This window comes from Centrocercus urophasianus, unplaced genomic scaffold (genome assembly GCF_019232065.1).
Source record: "Centrocercus urophasianus isolate 14NV4802_14NV808 unplaced genomic scaffold, USGS_Curo_1.0 seq_9, whole genome shotgun sequence".
In the NCBI taxonomy this organism is placed as follows: domain Eukaryota; kingdom Metazoa; phylum Chordata; class Aves; order Galliformes; family Phasianidae; genus Centrocercus; species Centrocercus urophasianus.
The window spans coordinates 33,033,963-33,061,180 of NW_024885532.1; the positions used below are offsets into that span (position 1 = coordinate 33,033,963).

Genomic DNA, 27,218 nt, shown 5'->3' on the forward strand with positions numbered 1-27,218 from the left:
CAGGCTCTCTCTTACTCTGTAGCCACTCCTACCTTCAGACACAGCAGGTACCCACAGCAGGGCACACAAAGCAAACCACCCCTGTACAGAAAGGTCGTTTTTGCACCATTAAGTAAGGTGGCCTTCCTTTCATCTTTTTGTCTCTTTCTGTGTTTTATAACGCCTATGATACACATCCACCACTTCAGTAACATACAGTATAAACAAAGCAGCTGTTTTGGTGTGGGGTTTTTTGGTGTTTGGTTTTTTTTTTTGAATGGGCAGTGAATGCCCTCCAAATATTTTAACTTCTGCTTAAAAGCCAACTTCTGAATTTGTCTGCTTAAAATAGGCTTAAAAAAATCACACACACAATCAGATTCAAAAGATTAATAACAGCCATCTTTATTCCACACAAGACAGAACTACAGAACACCTGTAGTCATTCTGGTCGCATTCTATGGAAACCTGAAACACGAGATACACCAACCTACTCTGCAAACTATGAACCAATCAAGGACAGAGCGATGGCACTGCTAAAGATTAAATGTTCCTTCTAAACAAACTAAAAGGTTTAAAATGTGACTTACATCCTTGATGTTTAGCTTTGTCTTCAGGTGTTCTTACTTTGCAATAAAGGCAATAAAAAAAGCCTGCTTTAGAACAGCAAGGAGGAATAAGCAGAAAATAGAATCATACAAAGCAGCAATAGCTCAGTACGGCCTCATGCGGCTGGAAGGTGGCGGTGCGCGGTTGGGAGGCGTGATGGCTATATCCAGGTAGTCTCCTATCTGGAATTTCTGGGACTGCAATGTCATGGAATCATCTGTGCCCTTCCTGCCCGACATGGTACTGCCGATCTCCTTCACCCTGTGCACAGAGATGAAAGGCAGTTAGTTACCAGAGCCCAGGCCTTGCACGTCTAACGCAGGAGCAGCACCAGCCTTTCTAACCTCGCCATGCCGTGCTCCACACCGTACCTCACTACATCCACAGCGTTTTCTTCTGCACCAAGTAAAGCTACACTGAGTCCCTCTGACAGGGCGCAGGAGTGGGGACCCTTCAGCCATCTTAACACGAGACAGAACCCCCTGCCCCCTCACACAGAGCTGAAACCCCACAGACTGCACAGCAGTCTCAGATCACCAGAAGTGAAGCTCCACCTCGCACTGGGCCCACGGTTAGCTAGTGGCCAATTCAGCGCTCCAGGTGGCTAAGCAAACACATTCACTGTTTAGGGAACACAAACTACAGCAGTGACCAGTCAAAAAGCAGAGTTCATAATGACAATCCTGCAGTCTGTTATCATGAAATTCAGAAATATTATTTGTGAACGCCTGACTTTAAAATCAGTATTGTATTTTACTGCTGTGCTTCCTCAAGCCGCCTGTTGTTCCGGAGAAGAAATGCCCTTTACCTGTAGCCCGGTCGCTTGAGATCTGTAAAAACAATTGCAAAATTGAAGTGCGTGCCCTTCTTCCGTGCTTCTGGGTACACCTCCTTCACCAAGCTGGTGAGCTCCTTCAGAGTTGCGTCCATCCTACGTTAAACAAACAAACAAACAAACCCAAGTGGTTCACCTTCTCAAAGCAGCAATCAAAAAAGCTTTCCAGTGCCCATTTAGGATGGAACTGGTATTTTGCAACAGCTTAAACATACATTTCCTTGCCTTTGCATGCTTCCTGTTAATACATGAAGAAGAGTAACACTTCACATATTTCAGCTATACAGGGAGCCACTTACTTCACAACAGTGTGGCACTCCAAACAACCAGTACGGATCAACGTTGCTCTTCCAGGTCTCTCAAAAAAGTGACCTTTTTTGCATTTTTTTAATACATTTACAATGAATGTGTTTCCTTATTCAAGTTGGTATTAATGTTAAAATGGTTTCTTAGAGGAAGCATAGAAATCAAAGCAAAACAAATAATCACGAGCAGTTTTCCACCAGTACTTCCACTTCTGCCCTAACAGATGGCACTCCTCCTTCTCTGCACCCTTCAACCAGAACAGGGCCAAAAATAACTTCAGAACTCTACAAACAAAAGGAGCACAGCCGCTCAAGCAGCTCTGAGGACTGCAGGCTCCCTGTGAGCTCTGTGCCACGGCTGGCTGACTGCTCACCCTGACTGCTCTGCGGATGGCTTAGACATCATCAACGGCCTGCACTGAGTTCATAAACCCCCTGCAGAAATACATCAGAACTGTGTGCTCTGTTAGGGACAACAGTGGATTTATTCAAACACACAGTGACACACGTGTCACAGCTCTAGCAGAAACCCCGGAGGAAAGACAGTGCTTATAAAGCAACGCAATTCAACAAAGCAATGCTCTTCAAAACGCTGTGAGGGGAATTCATGCATTTACAGTGCAGACGAAAGGATTTCTCCCTGCTCGCAGCAAACGCGCCACGAGCAGCGCTGCAGCCCTTCCACCCGCACGCATGGAAAGAAAAGCCGTTTCTCTTTCTGACCCGGACCAACGCACACGTGCTGCAGCGTCCCATCCTCCCGGGACAGCTGCTTCTGCGGGAGGACGGCGCCCCACGTTAATGAGATTGACGGCAACGACGAAGGAGATGGCAGAGTGCAATCCCACCACGCGCAGCCCCGGCCCAGCTCACCAGGTGTAGATCTGCAGCTCGCTGGAGGGCACGTTGCCGCGGGAGAACTCGTCCATGCGGTGGTGCCGCCCGTTGTTGGTGGTGAAGACGCGGAGCAGCAGCGGACACGTCTGCGGGCGGGAAGAGGCGGCGTGAGGCACAAGGCGCGCAACCCCCGCAAGGCCTCACGGCGCCAACCCCGCCATGCTGCCCCCCCCCCTTCCCGGCAGCCCCGCAAACGGCTGCGGCGGCGGCACGGGCGCGGCGGGCCGGCGTAGCCCCGGCACCTTCTCCCGGTCGATCGGCTTCTCCGGTTCCTTCTTGATCTCCTCCTGCGTGACCCGCGACTCCACCGCCATCTCGTCCCGCAACCGACGGCCCGGATGTCTCGCGGCGCGCGCGCGGTTCTCGCGATAGTGGAGCGAAGGCGGTGGTGCGCGCGGGAGAGGCACGAAGGTGGCCGAGGGGGCGAGCGGTGCGTGGCCGCTGAGAGAGATGGTGACTGGAGCTGCGCCGCGCTGCCGGGCGGTTGTAACGCAGCGCTCCGCGGTGGCTGTTAGGCCGGCTGTTAGCGGCTCGTGCCGGCACCGCTAATGCTGGGTGGGTAGAGCCCTCCTCCCAGTAACCTGTACGGATCTGAGGTGGTCTTGGACCGGCGGAGGAGAGCTTCGGGTCAGATGTGAGCGGGAAGGGCTTCGCTCAGAGGGCGGTGAGGACTGGCACGGCTGGCCGGGGAGCCGGGGGTGCCCCAACCTGCAGGCACCCACAGGCTGGGGGGCCCTGGGCAGCCTGACGTGGTGGCTCTGGGACCGGGTGGGCTCTGAGCTCCTTCCAGCCCGAACCGTGACGTGATCCGAAGGAAATACTGCGCTCCTCCTGGGCTCGGGGTGACGTGCTGTGCGCGGGCTTCTTGCAGGGCTCAGCGCCGGGCACACGCATTCTGTAAGCTGTTGCCCATGGTTTCTGTTGCGTGGAAAAGCTTTTAGTGAGCTACTGATGCTCCTTGGAGAAAGCTTCCTTCTATATGGAGAAAAACAGCTGCCTATTGTAAATAAATGAAATAATCAGCCAGCGCAGCTACTGGTGGGTTCAAATAAATTAGAAAGGGGTAAATTGCACTTAGAATTTCCCTTAATATTACGTATTGGAAAGACCAACCATGTATGCTTTCCATTTCTGGGCTTGGCTTTTCCAAGAATAGAGTCTTGTATTAGGTTAAATTTAAGTTTGATGTTTTGTCTCAGGCTAGTGTTGGAGATGTGTGTTTCTGATGTGATAACTTAAAAAAAAAAGTGAGTTATTGTATCAAAATTGGGGAATGTTCATTTGTTTCCAGAGAATTTACACTCAAATTATTTCATAAAGTGTCATGAATTTTTTATTTCAAGAGAAAAACAAAAATTCTGTAAAATGACGTGAAAACAATCACAGAATTGTTTGAGTTGGAAGGGACCCTTAAAGGCCACCTACTACAACTCCTTGCAATGAACAGGGACACCTGCAGCTCCATCAGGTGCTCAGAGCCCCGTCCAGCCTGACCTTAAGTGTCTCCAGGGATGGGGCATCCACCACCTCTCTGGGCAACCTGTGCCAGCGCCTCGCCACCCTTATTGTAAAAAACACCTTTATGGTCAATCTGAATCTTCCCTGTATGGATTCACAAATGTTCACAGATGCAGGATGAACAAATATCAGAATTACTGAGGTCAGAAGGGAACTCTGCAGGAGAATGCTCCAAATTCAGCTCAGAGCAAGAGCCTGTTGCTTTTGGTGTTCAGTTCAGTTTGGAAGGTCTCCAAAGCCTGTGCTGGTGATCAGCCACCCTCCCTGTATAAACGTATATCTTTTAATTATTATTGTTTCTGCTATCTCAGTCTGTGTTCAGTGTTCAGTTCCGTTGCATCTCCTCCTGTCACTGGTCACCACTGGGAAGTCTGGCTGTGTCTTCACTCTGTCTCATCACGGTGATGCTTACACGCAGTGTTGAGGTCCCCAGGACCTCAGGGAGTCTCTCTCAGAGCTGAGCTGTCCCAGATCTCAGACTGACCTCACGCGGCAGTGTTTCCGAACACTGTAGGTAGATGACATCAGTGAATTATTTATTAAAAGAATATGTAGGAGAGGAAAAGGAAAATAAGTATTTCTTGTATTCATCAGTCCAAATCTTAAAAATATAAATAAATAAATAAAAACCAGTTCACCTCTAATATAACCAACAGCAATTGATTTATGGCACTCCTAATACAGGGCAAGAGCACCAACAGCCTCTTGGAGTGCACCCTCAGCTTTCATTAACTTTCTTCTGTGGTAGCCTGGACAGTATTGTGCAGTTTTTGGTCTGTATTAAGTTATAACATGTCATCATTTTATTATCAAAGGGAATGACTCAGCCTTGCCACCATTCGTAGGATTTGATTTCCCAGGCAACGATGCAGTTTATTACAGTGCTAAAATTAATTATATCTGCCCTCTTAATATATGCTTGGGGCTCAATATCTGGACGGCCATTTTCAAAACAAAGGGATTTATGTCTTGCATCAGGTATCATAAAAAAACAGCTGTAACAAATAAAGCACAGCTCTGTTATGAGTCTAAGTAGTTCCTTCTGTTAGAAGCTTTTGAATGCTTGATTTATGTGAAAAATGACCTAATATGCTCGCATTTAAGAGAATTCTAGCATGGCAATTTATTATTTGTGGGCTGTATTAACAATCAAATTTCAGATTCATAAGCATTTGGAAGAGAAAGTTGGGAATGGAAATGCAGCGATGTGCTCTGTAGGCTGGTGTGCAGAATGCAGGCTGTGCTGGAGATGGCACAGCGCTGAGTGAAGGGCTCCCACCAGGTGAGGCCAAGGTCCCACACGTTATTGGCTTAGTCTGGCAGCTCCCTGCTGCCTGTCCTTACCCTCACTCACGGGACTTCTTTTCTCCTCCTTTCTGCCAGGCGTGTCCCTTATTGGATGCTTCCAAAAACAAGTGAAATTCCCTAGTTGAGGAGAAAGCTATCCGGCTGGGAGCTGGTTTTATGTCACTGTATTGCATTTGGCATGCTCTGAGCAGATCCTGTGGCTGTAGACCTGGAGCAAGGTGAGAGGTGGAAGTGCGTGCCCAGGTGTGGTGGGGAGAGGGAGGAATGCAGCAGAGTCTGACCCCACTGCTGGCAGCGAGGTGGTCAATTGCTTCACCTGCTCTTTGCCTTTTCTTAGATTTTGAGTGTTGAGAAATGTCTTGCTTCTCTGGGATGCTGTGTTCTCTGTGTGCCCCCCCTGTACGCACTGAAAGAAAATGAAAGCTTTTAGCTGAGGTTGTGAGCTGGAGTGAGACGCTATATGTGAGTGAGTCTCTGGCCTTTGTTGCTGGAAAGAGATAGCCAAATTCTGAATCAAACATTTCCAGAGATGAATGTCTTGAGAACTGAAACAGGTGATTTCAGAAGTGTGAATTTCTGCCTTAAGAATTGTTAGCACACATTCCCACTGAAGTGGTTCTGTAAATAGTGAACTTTAGTTGCTTACTGGGACATTTCAGAAAGGTGTGAATGAGATCAAGCGTTGGTGCCTCTGGAGTACAGGACTGGGCAAACCTGCTGCAGCCATGCAGGGAAGAGCACTGCCAGTCCTGGTCAATGAAACAATTACTGTGTGTAAGTTGTGATTGAAAGGGGAAAACAAAAGAAGCCAGCCGATGTTGTGTTACTTAAAACTTTGTAGGCACAAAAGAGAAGATGAAAATTAATGGAAAGAGAAAAATACAGAAATGAGTGGCACAGATGGGCCTGGAAAATCAGTGGAAAAGGTAAACCTCACAGCTACTATGAAAGCTGTAACAGATGACCAGAACAAGGAACACTGAGCTTTTTGGACCTGCATTTCAGTTCAGAGGAGCTGCCTTAGCCACAACTATCGCAGCACATTATGCTCAGATTCGCAAGGCTCCCATGGCTTGCAGGCTGCATTTGTGAGTTCTTGCTAACCACAATTATGTGTTAGTCCTTAATTAGCATGGTTGTGCATGTGTCCAGAAAAGCATGTTTGATGGTCCTGACAAGAGGACTTGGTCTTTGTCTTAACTGTGGAAAGCTCAATTAGCATGTTTTGGCAAGAGCATAAACATCTTCTGAATATCTCTGCAGTCAGCTTGGAAAGCAGAAACTCAAATTTGATGGAGTTGCTACTGCAGACAGGCTTTACCTGCTGGTAGAAGAACAACATTGCAACAACATTGTTTTCTTTGCAAATGTGATTGCTGGTATTTCCTGTGTTTTGTGCTTTGGTAGCATCCTTCCAGTACCTGAAAGGGGCCAACAGGAAAGCCGGGGTGGGATTTTTTATAAAGGCATGTAGCAACAGGATGAAAGGAAATGGCTTTAAACTGGGTAGGGTAGATTTAGACTAGAAGGTAGGAAGAATGTCTTTACTGTGAGGGTGCTGAGACACTGGGATGGGTTGCCCAGCGAGGCTGTGGATGCCCCCTCCCTGTAGGCATTCAAGGCCAGGCTGGATGGGGCTGTGAGCAACCTGGTCTAGAGGGAGGTGTCCCAGCCTATAGCAGGGGGTTGGAACAAAATGATCTTAAAGGTTCCTTCCAACGCAAACCATTCTGATTCATATGATTCGTATGATTCATCACAGGTACACTTTATATTCAGAATGCTCTATGTAGATTAGATTTCATTACAGTCTTAATTTCCTGCATTCTGTACCAAAGTCAATCTAGATTTCAAACAACCTTTAGAACAGTTTTCATTAAAGCTTCTCTTGATTAAGGTGTTCGCTGTCCTGTTTTGTACTGGGATGATTTGGGATCATAAAACACTCCATAACTGTTGGGATTTGTGGTCCCGTTCAACTCTCATGTACTGTGGGGAGGGGAGTGAGTCAGCATGGGCTCACAGCAAAGCCCTGTGCGGATGGTACCACAGCTGGGCAGCTCAGTGCTTGAGTGCATTCAGGTCGTGGATCAGGTGCAGCTGTTTCACACCCCAAAGGGAAGGAAAGCCAAGGAGTTGAGGGAGTTTGAAGCCGTGGTGCAATCTGCATTGGCCAAGAGTGCATAAATGCCGTCAGCCATGTAGTTGAGGAATGCTCCTGGATCCCCAGCACGTGCTAACTTCTTACATGAGAGCGTTTGTCAGTAATGCTGGTGTCATTGGGTGTAATTTGAATGGGAGTCTTCATTCAGCTTCAAGGTGAATACCTTCATGTGCATGTCCTTTTGTGATCTGGATCCATCACATCTAAAAAGTCAGACAAAGCTTTGTGATGAAGGTCAAGCTTCATGATTTCACCAGGTTACTGAAACACTGCTTTCTGTAAAATTTGGGTAAATTCACGGAATCACAGAATCACAGAATGGCCAGGGTTGGAAGGGACCTCAAGGATCATGAATCTCCAACCCCCTGCCACATGCAGGGCCACCAACCTCCCCATTTAATACTAGACCAGGCTGCCCAGGGCCCCATCCAACCTGGCTTTGAACACCTCCAGGGATGGGGCATCCACAACCTCTCTGGGCAGCCTGTTGCAGCACCTCACCACTCTCTGTAAAGAATTTCCCCCTGACATCCAACCTAAATCTTCCCTCCCTCAACTTAAAACCATTTCCCCTTGAAGTTGCTCCACAGAGAACAAAGCTGTGAGCAGCATGCACTTCCTGCAGAGCCAAGAGCAGCCATCTAAAGTCAACATGCAGCCATGAGTGGCTTTGGAATCTTCTATGGAAAAGGAGCCAGGTCGGTGCACGTGGCCTTAGCACACTGCAGAGAGATGGGTGCTGCATGCAGGCTGCCTCGTGCTGCTGCTGGAAGACCTGCTCAGAGCTGCTCATGATGCTGCAGACGGTACAGATCAGGTGCTTCCCAAAAGGGCTGCCTCAGGATGCCTTTTATTCCGTTTCAGAAGAAAACGTTTCCAAGAATAATATTAGGCAGATCAGAGTTATCACGTCTCTGTTATTTTGGTGTTGATTTTCAATTCCTGCGGATGTTTGTCTGAAAACCTGCAGCATTCACGTACTGCTGAGGAAGGAGCACAGTTTAGCAGAGCTGTTCCATGTCAGAAATGATCTCCTGAAGCAAACGTATGTGACTAAATACAAGCTTTTTAGAAATCTGTCATTCATCCATAGTCAGCAGAGGCGCAGTAACAGCAGGCAGCTGGGTTGTGCCCAGCACATCTTGATGCTTGTGGTGGGTTCCTCAGGGCGTGCATGGCGTTCGGTGCGCTCAGGGCACGGATCCCAGTGCAGGCAGCAGTGAGGGACATGGGAAGCACTTCAGGCCAACCCTGCGCAGAAATGTTTGCAGTGTGAGTCAGAAATACAGCATGTAGCACAAGAGGGGTCCAGCAAAAGTTGTAGTGCTGGTGTGAATCTCACCTGAAAGGAACAGAGCAAACTGGAACTTGTAACTGTCAGCAGAGGAAGACAGAATTTAGTTTCAAGTAATGAAAATGTAAGTTGTGTTCTCTCACGTAGAGTTATTTTCTTCTCCATGCAGCTGTACGCTAAGGTGTGATGGTGGGATGCTCTAAATGTTCTATTGCTTTTTCCTGGTGGGGTAGTAGAGTCTGTTACAAAATATAAAATTAGGGAAGAAATGTTGCCAGAATCTCAACCTGGATTTCATTAAGAGGTGTTGTCATTTCACTATAAAGTACATCTGTTACAATGTTCCAGAAAGTTTAGGCACACAATAGAGTAATAAACTGATTTTATAACTTGGGTAATACTCCACCATAGACTTGCTCCCCCCTGCTGTGTGCATTGTATTACCTCAGTACAGAAACGTTTGTGCACTGTAAGGAAAGTGGGTTGGTATTGCAGCCAGTGGAAATGTTTGGAATGGCGTATGAGATGCGTCTGGTAGAGAGGACGGGCAGCAGCAGGAGCGGGCTGCGCTGTGATTCACTGCAAGCACTTATCTGGGCAGCGCAGGCCCCTTCCTCTGAGCCCGGGTGGCTGCACGTCCCAGTGCCACTACTGGTAACAGCCGTGGGAAACCCTGTGTAAAGGTTTCTGGAAACACCGGTGCTGTCTGAGCAGGGCAACAGCACCAACCCCAGCTGCCCTGGGGTGAAGCCGGCACGTCCCCTCACAACACCGTAACCTGGTAGAGATGTACTTAATGTTGTCTTCCACATTTCCTGCGCAGACAAATCCCCTCCCTGGCTGTTTCCTGGATTAACAAAGTCCCGTCCTCAAACAAGACACAAAGAGGTCTGAGGAGATGAGCATCTACATGGCATTGACACGGTCCTGCTCATGTGTTCATGGGAATGTTTCAGTGAATAAGTATTAACAGGTGAGCTTAATGCTTGGTCCAGCTCTTCCCTCCTAAGCATCTGTTCTTCTCTCTTTCCGTGGAAGAACAGTAATGACAGCCATGCTTTTTCTTCTAAGCAGAGAGTTCCAGGCGATCTGAGTGTCTGAGCAGGTCCCTGGGTATGTTGCTCTTCAGCTCGCCGTACATCTCTTTGAGCTTCCAGCCTGTGGCGTGCACAGTTCCTACTGACAACAACAGAACAATAAAGATGAATCCCACGCACCAGAACTGACATTCCATTCTCTTTCCTGCCCCAGGATCAGGTCTTAGCACTGAGAAACTCCTGGGGTCTGCAGCATGTCACAGCAATTCTATACTGACAGCGTATCTGTTGGGACACACATCCTCTGTTGTCAGAACACAGCCACAGCAGCAGCCATGTTTTATTCAACTCTGTTCTGGGGCTCCCACAAGTGTGCAGGAAGTTTCTGAGAGCAGTGCCATATCCTTCATAGCTGAGGGTGATGTCGTGTGATCCGTTACATGTGTCCTGCTTCCAGAAATATCACAATGAAGAGTTGAGTGAAACTTTTCTCCAGATTAAGTAGTTCCATGTGGCAAGCCCTGCTGAGAGTAAAGAAAAGCTTCAGCACCCAGAGATCCGTCTGCATCTCAGAAATGCCTTTTGTGGCTCAGTGTGTAGGCCAGGAAACAACTCTGTCACCTTTTTTTTTGCTGCTTAATACCAGAATGTTCTGCTGCTATAAACTGTCTGCAACATTTTGAATAGTACAGCGTAAAACTGAATTCCTCTCTGAATGCTGCATTGCACATATTGCACTATCCACTTGATTTTTTTGTTTGTATGTTTCGAGAAAGGAAATATCCATCATGGGGAATTTAAAAAATGTGGAGTTTGAGCCCAGGATGAATTCTGACGGCTTGGTTACCATCAGCCCCTCAGAGCTGCAGCTTAGTGGAAACACTGACATAATCTCTACGATAGCGGTGTGAACAGTGCCAGTGGAACAGAGAGTCTCGGGGGCGTAGCGTGAGGCAGAATCACAGTGGTTCCCCACATCACCACTTCTTTGAAAATAAACCTGATGGAAAATTTGTGCACACCTGTTCCTTTGACTAAGAAGGGAGTCACCTCTTTGCACCAGTGGCTGTTGTTACTGGGTGTAGTACATTATCACACTGCGTTTTGCATGTGGCAAAAGGTGCTGGGGAGATTATCCCCTACAGGAAGTCAAAGGTGCCACACTGCGTCCAGGCTGCCAGGGGGAAGCCACTGCTTTGCTCTTCTTGTGTCCCCTACCACACGCTGCCATGACAGTCCCTGCCTGCCCTTGGCTGAGCCAGTGGTGACGAGCTCTGCACAGAGGTTCCAGTCACATGGCTTAGCGCTGTCTGCGTATTTCGTTTGTTTCTGATGATCTTGCTGATCTTGCCTGCAATGGGGAAATAAGGGTTCATGTGCACAGCTCCGCAGGCATGGCAGCAGGGCAGAGGGAACAGTGCTAAAGGGCGGCTCTGGGCTGCAGCTGGAGCCAGAAAGTGACATCTGTCCAGAGCTGCCTTCTGACAGCGAGCGGCACAACGTGACGTTCTGTGTGACAGACTGGGGCAGTTCCCACTGCGGTGTGCAGTGCTCCATTTGTTTTCACAAAATGCCTGTGAAAGAACAACGTTCCCCCCAAAAAAGTGCCTCACTGAATTGTTGGGGGAAATTCTTGCAAATGAAGAAAAGAGAAGTAAAGAAAGCAGCTATTTGAAAAGACATGGATTACTAAAAAAGACGTGAGCTTGACAGTACTTTGCAGTCAGCTTTATGCTTTGTTGTTCCTATTACAAAGCTAAGAATGATTCAAATCCATTTATATAAAACTTTACGGCATAGAAGGGCAAGAAAATGGCTCTTCTACACCTCTCAGATTAGATTTGTGCAATGAGATGCTGGAATATGCTCTGGTGTTTTGTTTGGGTGTGAGGAACGCAAAGACATAATAATTACCAGCCAATACACCAATTTAATGCTGTGTTCAGAATATTTGACCCTTAAAATAGAGGCATCAGAATTTTTAACAAAATAAAAAATAGAGAAGAGTTGCCATATATGAAAGAAGGTGAAATTCTTAAAGACAAGGATTGTGAAAGTTCTCCTGCTAACACTGAGCAATTAGCTAAGCGTGGTGTTTTGAAAATATAGAAATGAAATACTAAGAACACAGGGCACAGTTATTGCTAAAGTCTTACATTCCAATTCTAGTGTATGAGGCGGGTGCCAAATGCTGTTAAAGTGCAGCAGCTCTGCTGCTGATTGCTTGTTTCTGACTTGGGTCTGTCTTCATGCGGAGCAGTGTGGAGCTGCTGGCTCTGAAGTTGGGAATTTTGCTGGGCTCAGCTATAGAAAGCCGCCAAGAACGGGCCATGCACCTGCTTCTGGGGGTGCTGAAGTTTATCCTTCTGTTCTCCATGGGCTGTGAGTCGTACAGCTCCCTCCTCCACACACGCACAGGATGCTGACAGCTGAGCTGTGGGAGATTTCTTTTCTTCAAGCAGTGCAAACAAGTCCTTGTTCCTTGCTGGGACTGCAATCCCATGATCCCAGTCATTGATTCATAGGGTCACATAATCGTTTGGGTTGGAAGAAACATTTAGCGGTCATGTAGTCCAACTTCCCTGCAACAAACAGCTCAGTCAGGTGCTCAGAGCCCCATCCTTGGGTATCTCCAAGAACAGGACAGCCACTGCATCCCTGGGCAACCTTTTCCAGTGCCTCACTGCCCTTATTGTAAAGAACTTCTTCCTTACATACAGTCTCAATCTCCCCTCTTTTAGTTTCAGACCATTTCCCTTTGTCCTATCCCAACACATCCTACTGAAGAGTCTGTCCCCTTCCTTCTTACAGCCCTTTTAGATGCCAAAAGGCCAATTCTTGGTCTCCCTGGAGTCTTCTCCTCTCCAGCCCCAGCTCTCAGCCTGTCCTCACAGGGAGGTGTTCCATCCTTTGGGTCATTGCTGTGGCCCTCCTCTGGATGTGCTCCGACAGCTCCATGTCTCTCCTGTACTGCTGACTCCACATCTGGACACAGAACTGCAGGTGAGGTCTCACAGCACAGAGCAGAGAGGCAGGATCACCCCGTCGCCCTGCTGGCCATGCTGCTTTGGGTGCAACCCAGGACACAGTTGGCTTTCTGGCAATGCTATTTCTTACTAATACCACAGATTTAAAGGAAGACTCCCAGAAAAGAAGAATCCTGCTTTCCTAGCTATTAAAAAAAATAAAAACCACCAAACATTTTTAATGTAAAGCCACCATTATTTACCGTCAAACAATAAGAAATCCCTGTGACCTCATAGGGAGGTATGTGCCAGTATCTGCTCAGCAGATGGAAACCTCTCTCTGGGGCACACAGCAGAGCAGGGTCCATGAACCGCAGCTGTGGGAGTTGACCTGGGAACCCGCTAAGCCAAAATGTGGTCCTGTCACACCAGCATGATTCTAGGGACAAAGTAGGATGGAAAACCACTCTTGCTGAGCAGATTATTCAGTTCCTCTGCTTTCCTCATTAAAGCAAATAGCACAATTTCCCCCCCTGAAATTATTTTTTCTTTTCCTGAAGGGCTAAAATATCCGTAACGCAAAGCGTGAAGCGTGGAATTTGGTCCTGCTGTGGGCAAGGTAACAATATGAAGGGTATGAGACAAGGTAAGTTTTCACTGTGCTGTACAAGTGCTCACAATTTGCATCTCATCGGCTTCAAGGCCTCTGCTGGTGATATTTCCTTCTTCTAAGAATAGAGCCTGAAAGTATTTTAAGAATTCTAGTTGTCGTGCAATTAATAGCGTAACACTTTGTTCTGAGTAACAAGATTCGCTTGTTTTGAGTGCTAACAGTATTTTGCATGTAAAATAAGAAAGGCAGTGGGGAACGTTTTATTGCCAGTGCTTTTCCTTACAGGAGGATGAATCACGTACATTCTTGGCAACCAAGCTCAAGTTCACAAGAATGCTCAGTTTGATCAACTTCCTTCAAAATACAAAGCTCAAAGTAAAGAGGAAAACAGAGAGAAAGGAACTTGGATGGGTTTCCATGCAGTAGACTTTACAAGATGGACATCCAAGCAGGAAAACAATAAATCTAGTGTGCAAATTGTTTTGCTCAAAGCAAATCACTGACTTGCTGTTAAAGGAAGGTTCAGACTAAATTAAGAAAATAATACTGGAAGGAAAAAAAAAAGAAAAAAAAAAAAAAAAAAAAGAGGAAAAGAGCCAGGGAAAAGAAAGAAAACCCTGCCAGTCTGGCAGACATGGTGGATGTGGATGTTGTGTCAAACGTTTCTTTATTTGCTAACAAAACAATGTGAGTTTTCAAGAAAAATTGCTAGCCTTCCCTTCAGAGTGGCAGATTGTGCTGAGAAATGAAATAGGAGAATGCAGTTAATTTAATTTAGGTGTGAGGAAACTGCCCGCTGTCAGGCTGTGGTTTCATGTGACTAAGGCTGGGGATGATGCGAGACTTTCTGGCAGTAGTGCAGGGTCGCAGGGTTCACCAAGCTGCCCCCAGTGGTCGGGGAGCCATGCTGGGGAGACGATGGCACTGGAAATGACAGAATCACAGAATATGCTGAGTTGGAAGGAACCCACACGGATCACTGAATCCAGACCCTTCCTCCACCCAGGAACACCTGAAATCCAAAACCAATGTCTAAGAGCACTGTCCCAAAGCTCCCTGAGCTGCAGCACTGGGGCCGTGCCCACAGCCCTGGGCAGCTGTTCCGTGCCCACCGCCCTCTGGCGCAGCCCCTTTCCACCCTCCCCTGACGCAGCTCCATGCCGTTCCCTGTCGCTGTCACACCTCCCTGTGAGGAGCTGCGGCCACCATCAGGCCTCCCCTCAGCCTGCTCCAAACGGTCTCTTCTGTTTCTATTCCAGAAGACTGGTTTCAGCTAGATGGGTTCCTTGTTTTGGTTCACTGGAGGGCTGCCCATGTCACTGTGTGACGTGCTCAAGTGGCAGCAGAGGCAGTAAGGGGATGGAGGGTGCTGGGGAATGACCACAGCTGTATGGGCATCCCCGCTGCTCTGCTGCCACCCCACCAGCACCACTCTGTGACTTTTGCCCCACCACTCACTTCAGCTCAGAATCAGCCAAAGGGCCACTTCAATGGCCAGCACAACTGCTTGTTGGCTAGAGTGTAAACAACCAGAGCAAAACACCGAATTATTATTTGGTGTCAAATTCCCAATTTTCCAGGTCAGGTCACCCTGCGGTTATGCAAAGAGCTGTGCCCCGCTATAAAAGTGTGACTGTGAGGACTGGTGGAAGACAAGGAGGTAAGTGCTGCTCCCCAAAATCACACATTCCTCCTGTGCATCTCGCTTGGTACCTCCTGATTTGCCCCCATTCCTCACTCCCATACTCTGCCCCCTCGTCATAGGGCAGCAGTACATCATTGTGCTCAAGATAACTGTGAGAATGTCAAACTAACACAGGGCTGCTGCCTTCCTGTGCAGAGCATCCCCTCAAACCTGTGTGTGCTCAGTGAGCCTGAATGGGGAGAAAAAAACAGCTGGAGAAGAAAGAGAAGGTTAAGGCCCAGAAGGGCCGAGCGAGGCTGTGAAGGACCATTGGAACTTGAAGCAGGGCCCCAATCCACGGTAATGTCAGTTTATAATAACCTGGGCATCACAGAATTGCTGCTGTTTGACTTCAGGTCATTGTCAGTGTATTGCCCGCTTCCGTCGTGCTCTGTAGTGCCCAAGCAGCAAGCCTGGGCTTCCTCTTTGATTCCGTAACTTGATATGCTGCTTACAACGCAGTGAATCCCATACTTTTGGGACACTGTGAATTTGCTGTGTATTCGCCGCACAACTGCATTCCTGCTTCCTGGTCAGGTTTCCGGCACACGAGTTGGACAATAGGTCAGCACAGGTCTTGGGGATGTGTCCAGGTTTTCCAAACATGCAGCCTTCCCATTCAAGCTACTGTATAATCTTCAGAAATCTATGCAAGAAATTTTATTCATGTCAGAAAAAGAAACCCCCTAGAAAACGTGAACACAGGGCAGCCTCGAGTGAGAGCCTCAAACACAGTGTGAAACATTTGCCAAGCTGCTGAGGAGAAATGCCATCAACTCTCAGCTCTGGAGTTTTTAAGACTGGACAAACATGTATCAGAGTGAAGAGGGACAGCCTAACCCAGATCCTTCCCAGCTTTACATTCCTGTGATTCTCTGCAAGGAAGGACTGGTATGACGCTGCCCTGGCATGAGGAACAGCAAGCACAGTCTGTTCTCTGCTCTGCAGCCTGTTCTGCACCAGACTCTTCCTGGGACCAGTGCAAAACCCAGGACAGACTCCATGCTCAGCCCAACAGGGCTGCACACTGCAAAAAGGGGATTTGTATGCAGTGAGACTGTGCATGCATGCATGAGGGAATTTGCAGAGGCAATGGTGCTCTCCCACCGTAATGCAGAGCGAGGCTGAAACATGATGAGGGTCTTTGTCTGGTGTTTTTTTGTTGCTGGGTTGTGGGGTTTTGTGTGTGGTTTTTTTTTTTTCTTTTTCAGGATTAAAATGGGCAGAACAAGAGTCAGTTGTTGTTTTGGGGAAGAGGAAAGCGGTTGCTGTCAAAACGTTTCACCGACTTGGCAAAATTGCCAAGCTGGCCCTGCCTGCAGCGCGCACCAACTTCAAAGGGTTGATCTTGAATAAGGATTAGCGGGAGCCAGATCGCTGCTTCCTACACGCATTCTGCTGAGGGTAAATGATATGCAAGCCAATACCCAAAGGGTGTGTTTTCCTTCTGAAGCCAGCCACGTCGCCGGCACCTCTGCCAGCAGGTTTGTGGCATCGATCTGGGTGTACTTCAGCGTGCGTACACCCAGAGGCAGCGCGGCTGTGACCCGGCCCCGGGAGCGGGCGGCTTGCAACCGCAGCGGGGCCGCAACAGAACAGCGGGGCAGGCCCCGCTCCAGCAGCGAGCCGGCCACTCGGGAGGGGCGTGTGGCTCTCGAACAGGATGCAGGCTGAATAACCCTCCATTCCTGAAGAGGGTGGTCCCCGAAGGTCAGGGCTGCCTTCAATGGGGTGGCGGTGTGAGAGGAAACTGCCTCAGAGGGTGCTTTCATAATGCTCGGACTGTGAATAAATTCAGCTTGTTGTACTCCGGGTTCCCAAGAGTTAGTCATCAAAAACGTGAATAGGAGAATAAGGTTAGGAAAAGAACAATTCTCCAGCTGAACTTCCATTCCGGGATGAATGGGGTCCCTCCCCCTTCCTCCTTTGACTCCAGACAAAGGGCTTTGTAGGCCGTGTAGGAATTCTCTTTGCTGCCTAGGAGGAATGCATGGCAGTAGGTGACACAAACAGCCACAGGCTGAAGTTGGACGGACCTCTGGAGATGATCCATCCCAAAGCCCTGCTCAGGCAGGGTCAGCTGCAGCGCATGGTCCAGCGTCTGCCCACTGGCCTTTGACCAGCTCCACACTGCAGCATCTCTGGGCCACGGTGCTCCGGCTCTGCGTGGACAGGCGGTGACCTGAGACGTGATGTCACTGTAGGCCACTCTGACACCTTCTGTCTTCCCAGTAAAAGAACAGAGTCAAAGCACAGTATCACACTACATGTGTGATACTGACTGGTTCTGGTGAGTCTGGGTATGAAGACGTGGGTCAAGGCTGATCCATGCTTTGCCCAGTTGCTTAATTATGAAAATAAGACAGATGAAGAGAATGTTGGGTGCTGCATGGCATTAACACACTGTGGCCCTTTAGGACCATCCTTGAATTAGGATAGAACTGACTGCTGCTCCAGCAAATGCTCCACTTAATGTAGTGGTAGGGGGCCCAGGGGCCTTTGAACTTGATGCAACAATAAACCCAGAGAAAATGATAGAGATATTTCATACTTCAAGACATAATGATTTTTCTGGGTGTATTTGTTTCTCAAGGTTCCAGAAGGTGAAGGGGCAGACAGGGTCATGCCTTCTAGTCTCATGTGTCCACATCAGCACTTTGCCCCGACCATCACTGTTACCAGGGTGTCTGTCACTCTTTGCGAGCAGATCTTATCTGAAATCTCCACTGAGGCACATATAGGCTCCAAGACTGTTGTATGTTGCTCAAGCTAAAGTCACTGAAACGTTTCAGTTAACGAACAAACACAGTCTGTTGCTTTCCTCTGTGTGACGCACAGAAATCTGTCTGCTTCCTCCCAGAGCACAGTACAGCATGTCTCAGCCATTGGCTACTATAACTATGAGGGGCTAAGCATTTATATGGCACTGTAACGGTGAACTGAGTGCTTTGCAAATTCAAAAACACTGATCTCATTCCCAAAGAATTCAGAGTCAAACATGGTCAAGAAAAAAATGGTGTGGTGAGCAGGAGTAGTGAAGTCATCCTTCCCCTGTACTCGGGAACTCATCCACTGGTGAGGCCTCACCTCGAGTGCTGTGTTCAGTTTTGGGCACCTCAGTACAGAAAGGACATGGAGGTGCTGGAGCAGGTCCAAAGAAGGGCAACAAGGCTTGTGAAGGGCTTGGAGAATATGGCCTATGAGGAGAGACTGAAGGAACTGGGGCTGTTCAGGCTGGGGAAAAGGAGGCTGAGGGTAAACCTTATTGCTTTCTCCCAGTATCTGAAAGGTGCTTACAGCGAGAGCAGGGCTGGTCTCTTCTCACTGGTGACAGGTGGCAGGATGAGGGGAAATGGCCTCAAGTTGTGCCAGGGGAGAGGTTTAGGTTGGATATCAGGAAGAACTTCTTCACAGAAAGGGTTGTGAAGCACTGGCATAGGCTGCCCAGGGAGGTGGTTGAGTCACCATCCCTGGATGTATTTAAAAACCGTTTGGATGTGGTGCTCAGGGACATGATTTAGCAGAGGGCTGTTAGTTAGGGTAGGATGGTCAGGTTGCAGTTGGACCTGATGATCTTTGAGGTCCTTTCCAACCTGAGCAGTTCTATGATTCTGTGATTCTATGATGATCTTTAGAAGTCAAGTAATCAACCAATGTCTAAGTTCTTCTCTCTTTAAAACTGATACTACTTCACTGTACACACACGCAGCTACCAAAATAAATGTAGGCTAAAAAAGAATGGCTGAGAGGAGCCCAGAGGTGTTGTGGCAAGAGAGCTCGGGAGGCTCTCAGGAAGCAAGGGAGGGGAATGGAGCAAAAAGAGGAAACTCCAGAGAGGAGGCAGGAAGCCAATGAAAGGATTAAGAAATGAGATGTGTCCTTAAAGTGTGGGGGAAAAGAAGGTAGATTAACCTTTAAGTTAGGTAAAGGGAGTACAAGAGAACCTGCAGTGTAACTAAGCAAATTGCAGCTGCTCAAGAAAGGAATGGGCAGAGCGCGTAGAAAGACTGTAGACCCGGTGATAAAAAAGCAAGGGCCACTTTGAGAAGATACTAAGACAGAAAAGAAAAGCTTTGGATTATACCTTGAATGAGAGCCTGGTTATAAGAAAGAAAACATTGCCCCAAAACTAGAGAAAGTGCTGAAAGCAGATTTAGTGAGAACTGTTCCTTTCACATCTGAAAAAAAAAAAAAAAAGTAGGTAATATGAGCAAGGACTTTGGGAGAAGAAACAATTAAAAACAACAGCAACAACAGCATGGCTATGAAACTGTCAGTCATGGACAAGACATAAAATCACTTCCTCACCAGAAACAGAGGCAGAAACTGGGAGGAGAGTGGCACCGTTAGTAGTGTGGTGTCTGAGGCGCCTCCAGACAGACACCCAGCGCAGCTGACCAGCACAGCTGTTCTATGTCCCCTCTCCTCTGTCAAGATGAACGTTTCCAGTAAATGGGCACAAAGAGGAGAACTGCACTGGCTGTGAAATGCAAAGTGGCCAAGGAAATTGTGACACACAAAAGCAGAGTTTGCTTGGGTTTCACAGCATTGTACAAGGCTTCTTAAAAAGCCATAACTTTAAATTTGCACATCTGTATTGCTATGTATTCAGGAGATATTTAAACAGACTCAGTGTGCACAGGAGCTCGTGACGTATCCTGAGCCTGCCCCACTGCTACAAACGCAGCAAGGGCTTGGCACTGCAGTGCGCTAGCACTTGGAGTTACATGCGATTGTATGAGAAGGGGAGAACAGATGAAAGAGAAATAAGACTGTTTTTATTAGGCTGAAGGGAGTGCAAAGAGCATGGGGAGTAACTGTAAATACCTGAATTCACAGCACCTGGAGCAAGACGCGGCTAGGGCACCAATATTTGTAGTCATGGTGACAGAGAAACAAGGGCCTCTGGAAGTATTTTTCAGCCCTGGTGAGATGGTGCTTGACAATTTGTTGCGACTGATGTGTCTCTATTCACTTTGATTTACAGGATAATAATACCACTATCTTTGGGATTCTGGTGCTCTAAGACTCACAGAAGACTCTACTTATTTAAAATGTTACAGCAACAGGCAACTTGTGATTCTCGTTATGAACAAATTCTGTATTTTAATTATTTGCAAATCACCTCTTACCTATCTTGCAGTTTTAGTGACTGGTGATGAATAAAACCACCCCTAACACTGAAAGGTCGTTGTTTTTTTTTAATTGTAGTCTTCAGAATTTATGAGCTCTTAACACAGTATGCAAATGTAATATAAAGCAGAGAGCAAAAGCAAATAGCACAGATTTGTACATGTGTGTAGGATTGCTGTGGATCTTTTTAGACAAACAAGTGTGTATTGGTAACAGCAGTGGCTGGTGTGGGAAGAAAGTTCAAAATGGCTGTAGGCTGAAAGACCGTGTGGAAGATCAGGAGACAAGCAGTGATATTTATAGTCATCTAACAGGGATACACCGCTGTCAAACACGCTTAGAGTGAATGTCTTTCAGTTTGGACACTGTTTTTGAGCCACATTACCCTCTGATCATATTCTAGTAGAGCATTATGGACTGTTGGAGGTTTTTCACATTCACAGGCTCCTATGCAGATGTCACTCAGAATTTCCCCAGAACATTTTAGGGGCTGTAGTCCTGGGCCCAGTTTTCATAAAACTTTACAGACAACAAGACTCAACACACAGTTTTATGTTTCTAATGCAAAGGTCAGACTATGGAGATAGTTGCCCCCACTCATCTGTCCTGGTTGTGATTATACTGATCTGTAGAGTTCAGGCCACGTCATTTTCTTCATGCAACTGACTGATCTCACAGAAAACAGTAAATACCTTCTCTCATTTTTCTGGCATCCTTCTGTGCTGATAAAGATGAGTAAACAAGTGCAAAGCACACAGGACCTCGGCTCCCAGAACACACAGAGGTGTGACTGTAGATTTTTCTCTGCTCAGTTTTTCTCTCTCTTCCAAGAAAATACACGAGGTTTGTTGGCAGGGATTTCATACGCTGCTTTCAGGTGCCTTGACAATCTGTCACTTTGCTTCCTTCCCACAGGCAATCCAAACAGGTGAGGCTGCCTCTGGAGCCCGTCTGGCTCTGAGCACCTGCCACTTTTGCTGGCAGATTTTGAGCAGGAGAGCTTATGGCACCATACGGCTGTGACAGGTACCCAGTACAAGGCCAGCTCAATTGGCACTACTGCATGAAAGGCAGTTTATTTAGGATAATGAAACACAGCACTGGGCTTACAGCATAACTGAAAATGACTGTGTGTTAAGGGAGTGTCAAAGGCTAGACTTCTGCAGATTGCCAAGGTCAAGACCTAGGATATCTTACAGATATCTCCTAGAGCTTTGTGTCCAGACAACAGCCTGGAGCCATGAGTCTGGACATCCTTTCTCATGCATGACCCTTCATGCGTGGCATCCCTTCATTACTTGTTTACTGACAGCATGACCCAATGGCTGCTCACAATCTGGGAGATGAGAATTGTGTTCCTGGCTTTGCCATTGAACGCTGCGTTCCTCGTGAACATTTGTGCAACCTGGCTGTGTTTCTCCTACAGTCTGCTCCATCCTTTTTATCTGTAGGGGTATCATCACTGCTCTAAAGAAGGTCTCTTGTTATGTATTTTTCAAGAGCAATTGGAGTTTTCAAGCGCACCATCAGTTCCTGCAAGATTAACTAATACTTGACCCATGCTTGGCTGCAATGTTCTTGCTCAGCGGCTGTTCCCCGTGTGCCGTTGCCTTGCATTAACATGGCCTTACTTAACTCGTGGCCATTTCTGGCACCTATTTCCCACAGTGCCATACAAAACCAGACTTCATAAAAACAGAGACACAAACAGTTTTTTTTAAAGAAGCTCATCACTTCTGTCTGTAGCTGACCTCTATACCAGTTTCCACCGTGGTCTATTTCAGTGTGTATGTTAAATCTCTCTTACAGTTTGACTTTCCTGTTTTATACTGGCTGTCCCTTATTCACTGTGCATTGCTGATGTCAATCTGCAGTCTGTCTAGTTCTCTTCCTCTGAACTATGTGTCTTCTTCTTATCCGCAGTTGTACTTCCATGCCCATCTGTACTATTATTTTAATTATCTTTGAATACACATTAATAGTAGTTCTGAACACATGTCAGTGCCCATTTTTTATCCCATCTCTTCCTTTACTCTGTTTTATGTTCAGTTTCCTCTCAGGATTTAATCAGTAGAAATTATATGCTATTATTATCTTTTCCTTCTGAGCAGATTTAGTCATAATAACAAGGCTTACAGGGAAAGAGCCAAGTCTTGTTGAAAGATCTGGTCCAAAGCTCATTAGCACGGTCAGTATTTTTCTGATAATCTTCCTACTATATTTTCCTGCTTCTATAGGCTCTGTCAGATCTGATAGCATCTTAGAAGAATGCTTTCCTCTTAGTCCCACATCTAGCCTAAAACGTGCAGTATGTTGGGAACCTAAAATGTGTTCAAAGGCTATCTGATCTGACACTTTCTTGCAGGATGTCCTTTTCTGAAGAATTGCTTTTCCTTCTATTGCTTCTGATAAGGCAGCCCATTAGAAGTTCTAACTTCTGACTCAATTCTACCATTTGGGTGGAAGGGGAGCCTTTATGTTTCTAAGTTGGGATGCTGGTAACATATCTAGTTTTATTTTCAAGGATACTGTTCTGACAGCCCTGTCGAAATCCCTGGTTAGTACCTTTATTCTCTCTAGCAGTAACTTCAGCCTTAGGACAAGGAGGATCTCTATCAGTTACTAAGAGGGAAACACCGTGAGGATCCTGAAAAGGTCTTGGTGACTTTGCTGTGAGAAGGGTTAGGATTGTGCTAAAGGTTCTGTGACTCACTGTAGTTTGCAACCGAATGGACATCAGTTCCTAACGAACCCTGAGGATCTGAGCTGTGCGGTGTGTGTCCCTCTGCTGCGACAGTTGCATCTATATGACATTTTGCTGGCAATCTTCCGATTAATCATAGAAACACAGACCTCAAGGATTACCAAGCTCCAACCCCCCTGCTGCAGTCAGGGCTCCCAAATCAGCAGGCTTCCATCAGGTTTTTCTGGTGAACCATCTAGTAGACACATTTCTCGTGGTGCTTTCGGGAAACGTGACATTTAGCTTTACTGACCAGGCATTAATTGCAAGCAGGTAACTAAATGAAAGCACCCACCTCAAAGAAAGCTATTTGGGCTTCTTTTGAGTAGATTACAGTCTGTGTCGTGTGAGTCATCTTTGTCTCTTCTCTCAGGGTTTTATCTAAAATATCTCAGATTTCCTTTTTGTGTGAGCTGTTCAGTGGATAAAGCTATCTGTAATTTTACACTGATATAATAACTTATGTCTGCGTTCTCATGAAATGAGACATCTTTTCTGCTTTCCAGAGTTTATGTTTCCTGTAAGCCAATTAAATCACAAGAAAGAGATTTCTTATTCTGTATTCCAAACTGGTAACAGAAAACAACAAAACACTAGGTTCAGGTTAACAGCTGAAAAACATTAAATGCATGCTTTTCTTGATAAGCTCACTTGAAAATATGTGCGGTTAGTTATAAAGATGGCAATATAAATTCCTTAACACTCAGTAGTTTTTAAATTGTATAGATCAATCTAACACAAAAAGTAGATAGTACTTCTTTAAAAAATAATTAGCTTTCTAGTGGGTAGAGCTACAAAGGACTTTAATACCAGACCATCAAAGTAGGTACAGTAAATTATCAGAAACAAATACAGACTTCCTTTAAATCAATGCCAAACTGTGTCAGTGGGCTTTGAGGCATCAATTTAAAATAATGATAGCACACAGAAGGAGCCATTCATCCAGAGATTCTTTAGTCCTTCCAAGACGTGGGAATCATTCAGTTTTCCTAACAGACAGGGAAAATGAGGTGCAGATACAAAAAGATTTGTTGGCAGTCCCAAAACGTGTGAGTGGATGGAGAAAAGCTGAAATGTGCTGCCTTTGGCTCCACAGACCTCATTACCACTGGCACCAATAGGAAACTTTCTGTTAGACTTATCACCCTTTTGAGGTGTTGGATGGTCTCTGTATGGTTGCAAAACATTCTTGCACTGATATATGTAAGGGCAGGGGGCAGTTTATAGTCTCCATGGGTTCATGGGGACTGTACACACGGTTCATTCCTCCCCACATGCCCCACTGCTGCTTTCCCATCCCATGCTCCTCTGGGATTTTTGCACTTTGCACTAATGACTCTGGGATTTTCTTCTCCCATATACTGGAGAAGTGCTTCATTAGTTCCCTCAGCGCTCCCCACAGTTTCCTCATTTTCTTCCTGCTCTTTACCTCTCTACACAGGTACTTTATACAGCTACCCTTGTCCTCACCACTTCTAGAGTTCCTTGCATTTTGCACCACACTAGGACTTGTGCTCCTCCCACACCTTTTCTATCTGGAGAGTGAATCATTTCTGCATCTGTGGCAGGAAGGGCAGAGCCATGCTGGGGATGTTGTTTATGCTGGGAGAAGCTAACAGCAGCTGTGCCAGACCTTTGATGAAAAGACAATTACAGGTCAGATTGATGGCTACTGGATCCCTCACCAGATGCCAGAGCTTCGTATGCCCTGCATTTCCCTCTTCTCGTTTTCTCCAGGATGAGAAGGGCACTGCCTATGGATGTGTAAAATTTCCTAACAGTATGGAATCGGTTGGCTGTGGTGTTCAAAAACCATCTGCATTGCATCTGAAGAAAGGAATGTCACCAAGCTGACTGCAAGGACTTGAAAAGTTGGCCGACTGATTCCCAAATGGAGAGCACAGCTGGCTGCTGTTGGTGAAATTCCACACAGACTCACGACATTCCTGCCGCCCTTTCAGGCTCCAGTTGAAGTCAATGATTGACACCAAGTGCGGGGCTGGGGGCAGAGTACATAGGAGCATGGATCTTTGTGAAATTCAATGTTGAACCCTCTCTATGAGGGTCATAAACGCACTCTGAGCATCCACAATGCCTTTGCCGATGAAATAAACCTGGGTTTGTATTTCTTCTGCAAAGCTGAGTCAGTTTCAAAGCAAGCTTTTCCCTAATTCACCCATTTTGTGTTGAAATCAAATTCCAGTTCCTATATTCTCTACTCCTTTGCCATTAAAAACAAGTTTGATGATAGGTCTCATAGACGCAGTCATGATAAAAATAAATTAACTTATCTAAACTGCAGTTAGAACTTAGTTTTTCACCTACCCAGTTACTGAACCTGTCTTTGCCATTAATGCTAATTCTCACTACCATTAGACATACACATTATATTTACTCACGAGTTGGGTTGTCTATGCTGTGTTGGACTCAGAATGCCTGTTTCTAACCGATTTAGAGTTGGAGATTTGGGAAGAATGATTTTCCAGTATCACTCTGCAAATAAAATAGATGTATTAAAACAAGAACATGTCAGTGACGTTTACCTAAGTCCTTTTTCCTTGCATATTGTTCACTGCATATCATAGTAATTTGGTTCTTGACATTTCCTAGTGAAGGATGTTGCTATCAACAAATTCTTTGAGTATGCTCCCATATGTATGTTCGTAACTATTTCATGTGTGTGTGTTACTCTAGCAGGCAAACAGACATATCTTCCTTTGATGATCTTCCTTTATCTTTCACAAGCTTTCTGAATGAGTTCAAGGCTTTGTTGACTACCATTACTGCATGAAGAAAAGATTCATCCACACACATCACAATTGCTTGGTTGCTAGGAGTTTTTTTAGCAGCATGATTTGGTAATTGGTTCCAAATACAATAATTCAGGAAGACTTACACCTTTGCCTATCTAACAGTGATACAAGAGAACTGGGAGGGGAGAAGGCAATTCATTGCATTCGATGTGAGAGAATGGGAGGGAGCTGCACAGAGCTCCTGCCTCTCTTGCTGTCTCAGGTGGGTGGAAAGAATGTGGAGCCATGGAACTGTGCTCTTTCCCACCATACCTGCACAGCAGACAGCTGCTAAGGCAAGTCAGGAACTGGATGCTGTAATCATCATATGTCCAGCAGACTCACTCACTTTAGTGGAGCCATGAATAAACACACTGACCCTTACTCATGGTAGATTATTATCTCGTGGTCTAGCTGTAAGTGGATTTGCTCGTACAGACACATTGTGTTGCTCTTTTTATGTGCATCTTTCCCTGTGGCAATACCTTGTTCAGTAGGACACAGCTGGGATGAAAGACTTGATGGATCTACAGTCATCCCCAAAAACTTAGAGATCAAATCATGTTCTCACAGAGCTGTTGTATCATGCTACAACCCAACCAAATTCCATTTCCTTCATATTTTCAAGGAACTTGATTTTTAACAGTCTGATTTTCTAAATGCAGAAACAGCCTGAGAAGTTTCCTTATAAGCAGTGGACCAGCTGAATGCAGTTACCTTGTGGAAGCAGATGCAATCCATCTCTCCTGTACCTGCTGCTGCTGCTGCTGCTGCTGCTGCTGCTGCTGCTGCTGCTGCTGCTGCTGCTGCTGCTGGGAATTTAAACCAGCAGCTCTGTGCAAATGCATGAAATTCAGAAAGTGCAGCTGGCTGGAACCAGGAGTGAAAAAGTGCAGCTGAATTTCATTCCCAGGTGGATTGGAATGTTAAAGGAAAACAAACAGCCTGATGGAAGAAAATAAATGAAAGTACCTGTTTTACCTAGACATAAGAATGTGGATGACAACCAAATCTTATGAAATAACATATTAGCATAGTAAGCAATTTTTATCTTGATGCTGTTCCTTTAAGCCATCCTGAATTTTGTTGGGAAAAGGTCTCAAGGCATTGAGCAATCTCTGGTTTGGGCAATCATGTTGCTATGCTTCATCGGTTAAGCACAACAGTAATTCAGAAAATGAAGCCATGCTGCATCTGTCATATCATTTAAAATTTACTTCAGTATAGCAGGTATTTGAAGATTGCAAAATGAACCACATTATCCTGCCAACAGTGGAATCTGTTCTGAACCTGACGGGTTTCTTTAGCTTCCTTTGGAGGAGCCAGAGATTTTCTCCTTCC

The 27,218-nt window shown here is 46.3% G+C and overlaps 1 protein-coding gene and 3 long non-coding RNA genes across 7 annotated transcripts; 2 read left to right on the forward strand and 2 right to left on the reverse strand.

Annotated features, from left to right (window-relative positions):
* Positions 1–359: 359 nt before the first annotated feature.
* On the reverse strand, positions 360–2,978 carry SAP18 (Sin3A associated protein 18). The gene is made up of 4 exons (XM_042839110.1): positions 2,868–2,978; positions 2,602–2,711; positions 1,397–1,519; positions 360–849 (listed from the first exon to the last, which is right to left on the reverse strand). The coding sequence occupies exons 1-4, from the start codon at positions 2,937–2,939 to the stop codon at positions 693–695; spliced, it is 462 nt and encodes a 153-aa protein (XP_042695044.1). The 5' UTR covers positions 2,940–2,978; the 3' UTR covers positions 360–692.
* An 89-nt stretch (positions 2,979–3,067) lies between these two features.
* Positions 3,068–12,841, forward strand: LOC122171488. 3 transcript variants are annotated; one of them, XR_006172007.1, is made up of 4 exons: positions 3,068–3,180; positions 5,304–5,669; positions 9,733–9,882; positions 9,984–10,979. It is a non-coding gene; the product is annotated as an uncharacterized LOC122171488 (long non-coding RNA). The 3 variants fall into 3 exon arrangements; XR_006172006.1 differs by lacking the exons at positions 3,068–3,180; positions 9,984–10,979 and adding an exon at positions 12,758–12,841 and having other exon boundaries at positions 4,138–5,669; XR_006172005.1 differs by lacking the exon at positions 3,068–3,180 and having other exon boundaries at positions 4,138–5,669.
* Positions 12,842–12,908: 67 nt separating this feature from the next.
* Positions 12,909–20,354, forward strand: LOC122171601. 2 transcript variants are annotated; one of them, XR_006172029.1, is made up of 4 exons: positions 12,909–12,949; positions 13,473–13,558; positions 15,106–16,613; positions 20,197–20,354. It is a non-coding gene; the product is annotated as an uncharacterized LOC122171601 (long non-coding RNA). The 2 variants fall into 2 exon arrangements; XR_006172028.1 differs by lacking the exon at positions 20,197–20,354 and having other exon boundaries at positions 15,106–16,688.
* Positions 20,355–24,460: 4,106 nt separating this feature from the next.
* LOC122171602 lies at positions 24,461–26,639 on the reverse strand. Its single transcript, XR_006172030.1, has 3 exons — positions 26,595–26,639; positions 25,485–25,578; positions 24,461–25,084 (listed from the first exon to the last, which is right to left on the reverse strand). It is a non-coding gene; the product is annotated as an uncharacterized LOC122171602 (long non-coding RNA).
* Between the last annotated feature and the right edge of the window lie 579 nt (positions 26,640–27,218).